The 12,645-nt window shown below is 41.3% G+C and overlaps 2 protein-coding genes across 2 annotated transcripts; one reads left to right on the top strand and one right to left on the bottom strand.

Moving 5' to 3' along the window:
* The first annotated feature begins 715 nt into the window (after positions 1-715).
* On the top strand, positions 716-4,643 carry LOC146969328 (N-acyl-aromatic-L-amino acid amidohydrolase (carboxylate-forming) B-like). Its single transcript, XM_085759081.1, has 6 exons — positions 716-1,208; positions 1,298-1,493; positions 1,609-1,702; positions 1,795-1,902; positions 2,017-2,129; positions 4,301-4,643. Exons 1-6 carry the CDS (start codon positions 850-852, stop codon positions 4,544-4,546), a joined length of 1,116 nt encoding a protein of 371 aa, XP_085615207.1. The 5' UTR covers positions 716-849; the 3' UTR covers positions 4,547-4,643.
* Positions 4,617-10,834, bottom strand: LOC146969329 (claudin domain-containing protein 1-like). The gene is made up of 4 exons (XM_085759080.1): positions 10,010-10,834; positions 8,844-8,951; positions 8,555-8,692; positions 4,617-7,088 (listed from the first exon to the last, which is right to left on the bottom strand). Exons 1-4 carry the CDS (start codon positions 10,299-10,301, stop codon positions 6,868-6,870), a joined length of 759 nt encoding a protein of 252 aa, XP_085615206.1. The 5' UTR covers positions 10,302-10,834; the 3' UTR covers positions 4,617-6,867.
* Positions 10,835-12,645: the final 1,811 nt, after the last annotated feature.

Raw genomic sequence — 12,645 nt, forward strand, 5'->3', positions numbered from 1 at the left:
TGCCAGCAGATTTATTTTTAGCCAATTTTTCTGAAAGGCAGACTGGAACCTACCATCCTATACATGGGGCAGAGAGAAACGGGGAGTTGGGGAAAGTTGGGGAGGGGCTTAGGGTTCGGGTTGACCTCACAGCTGTTGGGACCAAAGGAAGCAATCGATGCACCACATCACACTCAGGACACACCCTGCCCACGATACAGTATAGTATAGTACAGTGCAGTGGACAAGAGGTGGTAGAGGGACGGTGAGAGTTTGCATAACAGGCAGCTACAGCCTGTACAGAGGGGATGGGAATGCTGAATCAGTAAAACTGCATGAAAGCCTGGGAGAGGGTGGAAGAGGGTAAACGGCAGGGGGAGAGGGAAGAGAAAGGTAACAGCCAGGGTAGATTAGGTAAGATGTATAGGACGATGCCTAATCATTCATTTCATCTCTTATTTGTGAATGTGGAGCTGACATTTCACCTTGTTTTACCTCAAGCTTTCCTCCTCAGTTAAGAGACTTTAAGTAGACTCCGGTCTTAGTGCTGCTTTAGGCTACGCTGTAATTGTAGGGTTTAAAGCCGGAACTGCTCCTTTACAGTTCAGCAAGCCAGAAAAAGCGAGGTAAGGTTTCACAAATCAATATCTCTGCTTTATGTTGCAGTGTTGTCTACAATGTACCCGGGGACATGAGCACTGGTGTAATTGATAACCTCCCACCGAGTCGAACCAGAGGGAATCGATTGTGTAGTTTGTTGTCAGTAGACACTGATACACACTGAATAAAAACAGCCGCAAATAAGTGTGTTTACAGCTGAATCTGTGCACGAAACCTGCTCAAAACTGTCTGCATGATGCTGTATAATGCATGATGACTGGAACACCACCGAGACCAGTTGCAAATGTTTTGTTTTTTTTAATTTCTTGCAGTCTTTCCTTTGTATCTCTGCCTGCTCTCAGTCTGATGGAAGTAGACGAGGTGGTGTGTTTACCGAGGTTGTCCCGGGTCGCTGTGTGCGGCGGTACGCATGGCAACGAACTGTCTGGGGTGTACTTGGTGAGGGAGCTGCTGAAGGTGGAGAAGAAAGGGAGGAAGAAAGGGGAGGAGGCGGAGGAAGAGGAGCCGGTGTCTGTGCAGTTTGTGCTGTCCAACCCGCGGGCCATGCAGCAGTGCCGTCGATACGTCGACACCGACCTGAACCGCTGCTTCACCCGCGCCTCCCTCAAGTAAGGCCACGATAAGAGGCAGCGATGGGTTCCTCGTGGCAATGTTTTCTGATGATGTGTTGTCATTTTTTTTGGTATCTGTCTCCCAGTGGGACCGCGACAGACGCAGACCCCTATGAGATGATCAGGTCCCGAGAACTGAATGCCATGCTGGGTCCCAAAGGCAGTCCAAAGGCGGTAGATCTTGTGTGCGACCTCCATAACACCACTGCCAACATGGGCCTGTGCCTCATCGCCTACTCCGACTCCGACTGGATCTGCCTTCACATATTCAAACACCTTCAGGCAAGAAAATCAAATCAAATCAACTCCCTCTGCCTATTTGAGGAAACTTTCTAGTGTTTAATACACGTGATCATGCCAGAAATCTATAAAGTCATGTCTGACCTGTCCTTTTCAGAGGCAGATGCCAGATATACCCATAAGGTACATCCATTTTGATGTCCCGAGTAGAGAATCATACTCCCTTGATTCAGTGGGGAAACATGGCTTTGGTAAGTATTCAGTATTTACCACAAACTCACTGCTTATTCAAAGGATAGAAAGTGTGTGAACGGAAATATCTAAAAAAATCAATTTTCTGCAGCCATAGAGATCGGCCCTCAGCCCCATGGCGTGGTGAGGTCAAACATCTACACAGCGATGAAACTTGGTGTGCAGCACATGCTCGATTGGGTCCGTGTCTTCAACTCAGGTACAGTTAAAACTCAGGATACAAATGAGGATACACAAGGATATTTTTACACAATAAGTTTATGTAACCTTGTTGAACCTGTTGATTTTAGTTGTGTCTGCTTTTTATCTTCAGGTACTATTTTTGAAGGAGGATATGTGGATGTGTTCACCATGGTTAAAAACATTGATTACCCAAGAGACAGTGAAACACGCAACATCACAGCAGCCATTCATCCTCAACTCCAGGTACGGTCTGAAATATATTTTTAGCCTGAGAGCTTCATCATCAGCTCTGTCCATTGTTAGATTTGTACATATTTGAACCCAGTTATGCAAGTTTGAACCATCTAGTGAGAGGATAAGATAACAAACTAAAGGAAAATAAACTGCTCAACACGAAAGTAACACAGAGGTAAGGGCCTTTGTCCAAGAATAATAATCAATCTTTGTTTAAGGGTACTAAATATAACTATAAATGGTATTGTTCACTTGTTCACTGAGTTTTCACACCATACACAACATTGGTCATAATGCAGGGTGTGGCCTCCTCTTGTGAAATGGCTTTTTACTAATGACGTCCACAGCATGGCTTTTGTATTACCGCCATAAATTGTGGCTTTGTATTGTGAGCTGAGGACATGCACTGAATTTCTTGACCTTATTTGATGTGGTGAATTTTTTGTTGATTCATCAAACAGAGGCCACAGAGAAGGCAAAATTGTGTATTTGGTGCACATACAATTAAATAATTCCCACTAACTCCTTGTATTTTTTTAAAAGTATTTTTGGGCTTTTTATTGCCTTTTTAATTGATAGCACAGTCGAGAAAGAGACAGGAAATAGGGAGGCAGAAAGGAGGAATGACGTGCAGGAAAGCGCTGCATGATGCGGGATTCGAACCAGGGCCACCTGCAGTGAGGACTATAGCCCCAACATGGGGCAGCAGCTCTACCAAGTGAGCTAAACGCCGCTCCCAGTAGATCGTTTTAACACAAATATATTCGTCTAATCATAAACTGACTGGTATTAACTTTGGGATTAAAGTGACTTTTTCTTATAAGAAAACTCGCTGAATGATGAAGAAATTATTTAAGATGCAGTGAAATTATCAATATACATAATTTGCGACTCACAAAAAGCAATTGTTATATAAATAAATGAAATAATAGTGTTAAAAAACTTTTTTCATTGTGAAATGCAGAAGATAAATTCAGTAATCTCAGTGTGACAGAAACTCCTATGCAGTCTGGCAGAAAATACTAATGTAGCGCTATCAGGCAGCAAATTATGTGGATATTCCAGATTAGAAAGATTATTTAAAAAAAACAGTCTTTCTGTTGTCTTGAGTTAAAATCTTCAAGCAATATTGCAAAGTTCACTTTGAAAGTGCAGGGTGCTGCACTGGTTTCCGATTTGCAATTTACAATGTCTTTAAAGTGATGAAATGAGTAAACAGGTCTACAAACCGGTGGAGTGAGATTCTTTGTCGCTTTGGGATAATACCACGCATGACAAACAGGCCCTGTAAATAGCTCACATTGTTATTTCAACAGCGTGGGCTCTGACTCACAGGTGTTAATGGAGAAATGTTTCTTTTGAAGACTCTTTTGTTTGGCAGCAATACAGTGAGTTAGAGGGCAGCGTCAGTCATTGTCAGTCTACATACACACACGCCCATGTCGGAGCTGCCACACGTTACACACATGCATTTCACATGGATGGTATTTTTGAATGGTGTAACAGGTGCTTGCTTTTGTTTCAGGCCAAACTGACTTGTGAAATTTAAATGGTTGAAAAATAGTTTGCCTTTTACTCAGCAGAGGTGGGAGGTGGGAGGTGGGGTTACAGTGAAAGCATGCAGACCAGTATTTTCAACTGATGAATAAACAAACGTGTAGTGATGAACTGGAGGAAAGTTGACAACGAAGTTTCAGTGAATAGCTTGATGTTTTGTAAAACACTTTTCCACTTTCCTGTTAAGAGTAAGATTAAAATGTCAAAACCCACCACAGCTAGCCTAGCTGAGACATTTATCTTAGCACAAAGATAGGATGTATAAGGTACAGCTAAACCTGAATAATGAATAATTAACACTAACATACCTCACTAATGAACATACCTGGACATTTCAAGTTGCCACAAATTGTGACAACTCATCGCATCATCAGAGATTAAAGAAACTCAGTGCAATGTGTTCTCCTAATGATCATTAAACATATCAACCTAAATCCTATAAAACCTTTATCTTGATAATTTTTGAGTTTTCGTGACAACTGCTCCTTCAGTTTCAGTGCAGAAACTCTTGAAGACTTGTGGTGGCTGCACAGCTGCTTTTAAACATCCTGTGTGAATTTAGAAATTGATTTTCAAATGTTAAAGCTGATTGGTAAAACTTAATTGTGTGTCTTTTCCCGCAGGACCGAGACTTCTGCCTGCTCCACCCCGAAGACGCACTGTTCCAGACTTTCTCAGGTGAAACACTGAGGTACAAAGGCAATGAACCTCTTTATCCTTTCTTTGTCAATGAATGTGCGTATTACGAGAAGGGCATAGCTCTCTCCCTGGCCAGAAAGAAGCACGTGATGATTCCTACAATCCGGGTGCAGACAGAGCAGGAGCAACAAGAGGACAAACAGGGATTTTCTTCAGAAGAAGAGGAGTGAGCATGGTTTATTTTTTAAAAAAACATGATGAGACTGATGTGACTGTGAAATAAATAAAAAAAAAAACCTCAAAAGCTTTTATTGAAATGACAGCAGTTGCTTGGAACAAGCACCATTTGCATCTGCACGTTTGCATACACTCACACAATATTTAAGTGTACAACTATTGACAGTCTCACCACTTGAGAATGAACGACACATTCACTGTAGATTCACAAAAGCACAGTCAAACAGCTGTTCTATTTATGCTACTGTGGATTCAGGAATAGAGCAGTATCTTATGTTTAAATGTTGAATATGTCAAAAAACAATCTGGTTCATCACCGATATCAGACCACACATAATGCATCACAAATTTCATGACACCTTTTGAGTGTTACTCTATATTTATGGAGACAAATAACATAGTTTTAAAGGGTTAGAATGGCATTTTCTTCCTAAATGTATTTGATAATTTGAACATTTACATTGTCAAAAAATAGAAATTCACTGGCAAGTACTACAGTAAGATCCAGGATATGTTCAAAAATAATTTAAGTGCAAAGGAACACTGTAGCTTATTATAATATGGCCTTCATAGTACATTCATAATGCCTAACAGGGAAAACCTATTTCCCTTAAATTCTGTCGATTTAGTTAATTTGTTTGTGTCTTCCAAAGAACTGATGGCAAAATGGGAATAATATGAAAAAGAATCAAGGGATAAATATAATTTAAATAACAATAAAAGCATATTAATTCACAAAAAAGCAAGCGGAAAAACCAATTTGAGCATACAAGGTCAACAAAAACACAAAATGGTGAAGGAGCACTACTATGCTGAATAGGTACACAACTTTTTCACCTTTTCTACAAAAGCCTACAAAATTAGTCAAAACAATAAAAATATGCTTGAAAATATCAATAACAAAACAATAACACAGTTTGACCTTAATAATTGTCATAAATAAATAAACCGATGAATAAATAAATGTCAAAAGTGAATCTTCAGTAATAATAGAAGGATGAATACAGTAATAGTCATAGTCTGTCTGATTGTACTCATTGATGCTCACAGTAACAGATTATTTTCATGAGCTGCTGAAGGGGAAGTATTGTAACATCAGAGCAAATGCCTGTCAAAATAAGCATCTTTTGTTGCTTGTTTTTTTGTCTTGACGCAGGGCTGTATAGAGACGTAGGTACTGAGGGTGCGTCCGTGCTTGGATGTCACTGTCACTGTCACTGTCTGGGCAACAAAGGCTAAATGTCACCGCACCCAGCTGGTATCACGGGTGTGTCAGTGAGAAAGTCGCTGTGTTTCAAGTCTCAAAGTACCAAATACATCATGTAGTGGACACGATGTGCTGCAGTTTTGGACCTGGAGCAGCTGCATCTCATATACACTCCACCTTTTTACATTAATCTGAGACGTTTGAACACATCTGTCAGTCAAGAGGGTTGTGCTTCTAAAAAATTGTAATTCTTTTGTGTTTGCAGTTGGATTTAATTATGAATATCTTCACTGTCTGTATCAACACAGTCTTCTTAATCAGATGTAGTGTATTTTACAGTATACTTAAAGGAGTGCTCCATTATATTACATTTTGGGTCTTATTTAGGTCATTTCTTCTGAGTCAGTGATTTCAACGACAATAACATTGCACACTGAACAATAAGAACACGGCAACATCAGTTATAATCGAATCCGACAGGGATTCTCCTGGGCTTGGATGACGATGATGAAAGTCCCTCACTGCAGAAACTGCATGCACAGGTTGAAGTCGTTTGTGGAATATGTGTAATGATGATAATATCAGTTATCATTGGATTCCTCATCCAAATCAGTTTGTTTTTAAAACATGTCTGATCATGTTGGCTGGCTGTTTTTCTTGTCCTGTCAAACTTGTTTTAAGTGATGTTGCTGACTTGGTAAGACGAGTCATCATGCTCAAATCTCTCAAATAAACCGTAACAATCCATTTAATTTAGCTATTTTCCTGATGTGAATTAACTATGTATTGGATTAAATTAATGCGAAATATGAAACTGGTCCGGGACACAGCTAATGCTTCTCAACTTGGTTAAATTACTCTGAACCAAACATATGCTGTAATATACACATCTTTCTGTTGACCTTTTTTCAAACCAATTCCATAACCCCTAGAGAGATAAAAATCAAATCTTTTAATGCAGCAGATAGGGTCACTACTGTAGAGTACATGCACTTTAATCCATTCGAGGGAAAAACGCACAGATTAACCCACATCCTGCTCCTCTGAGATCATTATAAAATGCATCTTGGTGTCGGAATGGGGTATAAATTAGATTGAGATTACAGCCTATGCCACCCGGTATGCGGTCATGCGGTAGTAGTTCTGACTGTGGCTGCGTGCCGCCCACACCAGCAGTGCAGCGGCCATCATTTGGAGTGGTGAGGAAATGAGGGCCAAGTAGAGGGACCAGCCCAGATAGCCGTCCACTTTATCAGGCAGCATCGACACCCTGTGCAGCAGGTCCATCCCTGCCAGGTAGCAGCACACTGTGGCCAAAGTGCAGAGACCTGCAGGGCAAAAGATAAGGTGGTGTAAGGAAGGAGAAAGATTTTGTGCTTGACATTTCATATGGATACATTTCTGAATATGTCAAACACATCCCCTCTGCTGTCGTGCTTTGTGTTGTATTTCCTGTAAATACTGTAATGTTCATTTGGAGCTGTGCTTTTGGCCTCAGATCCAATATTCACTCTCCTTTAAAGGGATAGTTCAACATTGCCATAATCGCTATAGTCATAGCAGTAGGTTCGTTACCTTTATTTGTCGGTGTAAGCTATTTGTAGAACGGCGGAGCAGAGCCGTGAGCTGCTCAGAGCTACGCTACGGAGGCTAATGGGATTTCTTGGTTTCCCTCATCAAACTCATCAAATACACAATCCAAAAACTCCAAAAGTTGTAACCTACACATTTACCACGCTATGAGATAATAACGGAACGTGACAAGACAGAGTTGTTTTAGAGGTAAATTCATGCAAAACCGCTGATGTATTATTATCTCATAGCGTGGTGAATGTGCAGGTCACAACTTGTCCACCAGAGCGTTTTGGAGTTGTTGGATTGTGTATTTGATGAGGGAAACCAAGAAATCCCATTAGCCTCCGTAGTGTAGCTCTGAACAGCTCACAGCTCTGCTCCGCCGTTCGAAAAATAGCTTGCACCGACAAATAAAGGTAACGAACCTACTGCTATGACTATAGGGATTATGGCAATGGGCCAATTTGCCAAAATGTAGAACTATCCCTTTAAGCTCTGCTTTAGTTTAGGTTAGGTTTAGTCTGCACCGGCCTCTGAGGAAAAATGTCTTCTAAAAATTCCACAATGTTCAGCGGTGAAGCTGTTGACTGAGTCTTTCTGCTGTGTAGTGCAGAGCAGGAATTCTGTCGGTAGGGAATAGCCACATGTCAAAGGATGATTTGCACAAGTTGTGAAACCTGAAATACGATTTAGATCTCGATCTTTTTACTAGTTTTAATGTAGAAGGAAACTTTCAGTTTTGTTTTTGTCTTAATGGCATGCCACATTAACTTAGAAATGTGGCCTCAGACTTTTGGACTTCCCTGCATAGTCATTTTCTATACAGTATATTTTGTGTGTATCATGAATTCAGGGAAATGGGAAGTTACTATTGCTTCTTCCCATGTTTTTGAGTTACTAATGGATTATTTAGAACAAAACTATATCAATTGTACTTGGACATACTCTATATTTAACTGTGAGCATGCTCTTTGTTGTTAATATTACTCATAGAGGCTGGGACACAAACTCAAGCCAGAGTAATTCAGAATTAAACACTGAGTTTAGACTGTGAATTAAGTGTGAATTAAGTGCAAATTACAGTGACACAATTACAACTTGGACCTTTCTTTGTCAGTAATCAATAATTTGAAATTATGATTCTCAATGAGCCTAATTTTAGGCCACTTTGACGACTATGGATCAAAATGTCCCAAGTAAGGAGGGGAACACGTCTCACCGGCCAGCAGGTGAAGTACTCCGATGCCGAGGGTGGGGGTGAGGCTGCGGCAGAGGCAGGCACAGAAGCCAGTTAGGCCTGCTAACACCACCAGACCCAGCGACACCAGTGGCAGCAGAAACTGGCATCTCCACAGGTCTAAACATGACAAAGGAGGGAGTGAGTCAGTGGCATCACAACAACCGTGACCTTGAGTCACCTGCAGCCCTTTGCATGACAGAAGACAAGGCAACTTAATTCTAGTGCAAGAGCTTTATGCATTATAAAACAATTCAATAACTGAACTTACATGTGCGCAGCATGTCCTCGCCACTGTTGTGGTTTCCTGGTTCTTTGTACTTAGGAGTGAACTGCTGAGGTAGAGTGAAGCTGCGACATTCTAGCACCGTCTTGGCATCTGAAAGAGTTTTTTAACGTTAAGAACCAGTGTTTGTGTAAACAGTTTAGTAGAAGTTCAGCAACTTCTCTCTTTAAATCTCAGCATGGTTAATAAAATGAACTCACAGAGAGCTATAGGAGGTTTTGGTTATTTTTTAAATTACACAATGTTTTGTATTTAACTCATCTTACAGCATACAAAAAAGAAAAAAAAACTTTTTGTGAGTGATAACATTAACCTTGGGCATCTATCTAAACAGATCATGATCATGGGGAGATTAAAGTAACCCCTTGTTAGAGAGCCCCTGGGTTAATATGTGTAGGGTAGTAAGTCCCTGACTGACACCATTAAAAGCATGTCAGTATGCAGCCAGACACCAGTAGCTACTCCAGGGCTGAAATGATCAGTTGATCCATCAAATAGTCAAACTGACAGTGACACAGATCTAGATAATTATTAACTACTTACACCATTTTTAGTCAGCGAAAGCTCACTTTTTCTTTCACTTTAAAATGTTTCACTTTATCCGATTCAGTGATGGTAAACTCGACTTTTTTTGCAAGCAAAAGACAAGCAACAGTGTAAAATCAGTGGCCTACATTGGCTTAGTTCAGTACTAGGCTAGCCCTACAACTAATTTTTGATCAAACACAAAATGATAAGCTCTTGTACCAACTACTCATTGGGTAGTTAAGCTGCCCACTTTGGTTGGCCATCCTCGTGAATAATAGGAAAGTTCTGGATCTGGATGTTTGGATCCACTTTACTATTTAATAAAGAACTGAGACAAAACACACCCAACAGTCTCAGCACGGCAGCGTTCTTCAAAGATAACTTGATTGATTTATTGGTGCAATCAGTGATAGCTATTTGATACAGACAGGGCCACTTAACTGACAGACGCTGACAGATCCCCAGTGACAGCATGTTTATTTATGAGACCACACCTGCGGCCATCCTCCAACGAGTGTTTACAGTAGTTCCAAGACACATAGCCTAGTGTAGCCTAACTCTTTGTCGCATACTTGATTGAACATCATTAATCACACACATGAGTAGAGTTCAAGTGAACATACCTGGCTCTTTGTACCAGTGCGCGCTGGAAGGGACGAGCACGCATCGCCACCACAGGCCCACAGTGCCGTTGAGGCGGAACAGGGTGTCGCTGTAAGTTTTCTCATCAAACTCCCCATCCATGAACTCCTCATACAGGGAGCGCACCTCGGACACGTTGGCCTCTCCGCGCACGGTGGGGCTGCTGTACTGGTACCAGTGCTGCGTACCGACGGCCACCGACAGATACACGGTGGCCAGTATGCTTAGCACACAGGCGATGACAAGAGCAGTGGCGTAGCGGTTGTCTACCATTGTTCACCGGGCCAGAGGCGCGTCAAAAGGGGGGGGGATTAAGTTTATACCAGTGGTCGGATCCGACGCGCATCAATGTGATCAATCTATGATGCCTTCCCGTTAACCCCACTCCTCCTATCCACGCCGCTCCTGCATCGTCAAGTCTGCTAAAGATACCGCGCAGCAGCCAGGAGCAGGCTTTTAGGTTTCAATGATACACACTCATCTTCAGTGTGTAACAGTCAGCGTCAGCAGCCCCGCAGCCCGGCTTGGATGCGCCATCTGTTCCCTTGTCCCACTTCCACAGATGGTGGATGGCTCGACGCTGCGACAGATCGGCTATCACGCAGCTTTTTAGACCGCTGTAGGCGATCGACCCCTCAGTCTCGTCGCAAACAACCACGAACAGGCCCGCGCTTTATCACACGTTCGTTATGTCCGTTATGTCCGAGGCAGAATCAGCCTGTGCAAAACGGAAATATACCGGTGGGGTCTGTTTTGGACGGCAAGCTGATGCCGGGTGCACCCAGGATGATAGGGGTTGTAAACACACTAATCCATGTGTTTTCCTCTTCCGGTTCTGCTGATCAGTAGATCTATATAAAAATAACCTCCCTGTCTGGAAGGCTCGTGTGGCTGCATCCACGTTTGTGGGAGAGCTGTGAAGCAGTTCTGGTGGCAAGATGGAAAAACACGGCCCACTGACGATGATGATGATGATTATCATTAGCCTATTATTATTATTATTATTATTATTATTATTATTATTATTGATATTGAGTCTTTTTGTGCGCTTTGCAAAGGATAGGATGATTTCTGGAAATTGCTATTAAAGAGATGCATTTCACTTTCTAACATGACATGACATGAAATAACAAAACAAACAAATAAAAAAGAAAAAAAGATATTCACATGTAAAAGACTGGAACCAGGAACCTCCTAAGGGTTTGAACCCATTATTCTGTTATTTATTTATTACCATGTTTGCTTGTCTAGTCCTAAAACTAATTAAAGAGACTAAATAAACCGCCATACGTACAAAATAAATACAATAAAATAAAAATGAAATAATAATAATAGGCTAATAATAATAATAATAATGGGTAATTTAATGTAGGCTACTAGGCCTACTGCATGAATAATAAGGTTTTGCTTGAGCTCTTGCCATTATCCAGTGACTGTCACAAGAAAAGATCAAACAACAGGGTTTAGCTGTCTGTAATCATCACCACTGCTTTGATGAAACTTCCTGACCAACATGGCCAGGTCCTCTTTGTCTTTTGCCATTTGGTAGAACATAAGACAAGTGAGTACATTATTATTACATCGGGTACATGATGATAAATAATATCACAACAGGAGAAATGAGGATGTTGCCTTCTATGACGTGCATGCCGTTCCTTTATTAAAATTAAATCAAATCAAATCAAATCAAATCAAATCAACTTTATTTATATGGCACTTTTCATACGTTGTAACACAAAGTGCCTCACAGAGGATAAAAACAAAACAAAACAATACAAAACACCATGAAAACCCCAAACCTCCCACCCCCACAAATATACACACAGATACACAATTACATACACACTCACGTACATACATAGACATACGGACAGACATACACACCCACACACACAAACACACACACACCCACACATATACTGTACACTATCTGTCGCTGAGGAGACATGGCTGGGCACCAAGGTCTGAGGTGAGGAAGAAGCTACCTTTGGGGGCCGCGCACACCAAGAGGAATCATGGTCCATGACTGCAGGGGCGCCGACACAGGGACCGCCCCAGCCCAGGCAGACAGGAGGGTCCACACCAAGGTGTAGAGCTCTCTAGCCATCCGGGCCAGGGCCGTCCACGGGACAGCACCCCCATCGGTGGACCAGAAACAACTCCCGGTGTGGTAGGCCCCCAGGAGGAAACACTGGAAAATTGAGGGGCTAAAACAGTAAAATAAGATAAAAGGTATAGAAGCTCAAACTGAAGGAATAAAACAATAGAATGTATAAAACAGACCATAAATAATGACTAAAACATTGAAATAAAACAATAAGATAATAAAACAGGATAATCTAAACTAAAAATTAATATACAATAGAATAATAATAAAACACTGAAAATTAAGATGCAAACCTAAACATTGATTTTACATACGTACATTGATGCCATCATAACCCCCGCTGGTAAATAAAGAGTGTCATTATATCACTGATCTTATAATTCCAATGACAGGAGCTTAGTATAGAATTGGCTGTGCCATTCTGTCCTGGATCCTGGACGTTCCCACACAGAAATGTGTTCAGGTCAACAGACATTTTCTAATCAACTGTCACTGATATGGCACACATAA

This window comes from Trachurus japonicus, chromosome 18 (genome assembly GCF_045865225.1).
Source record: "Trachurus japonicus isolate A0001 chromosome 18, Traja_1.0".
NCBI classification, from domain to species: Eukaryota; Metazoa; Chordata; class Actinopteri; order Carangiformes; family Carangidae; genus Trachurus; species Trachurus japonicus.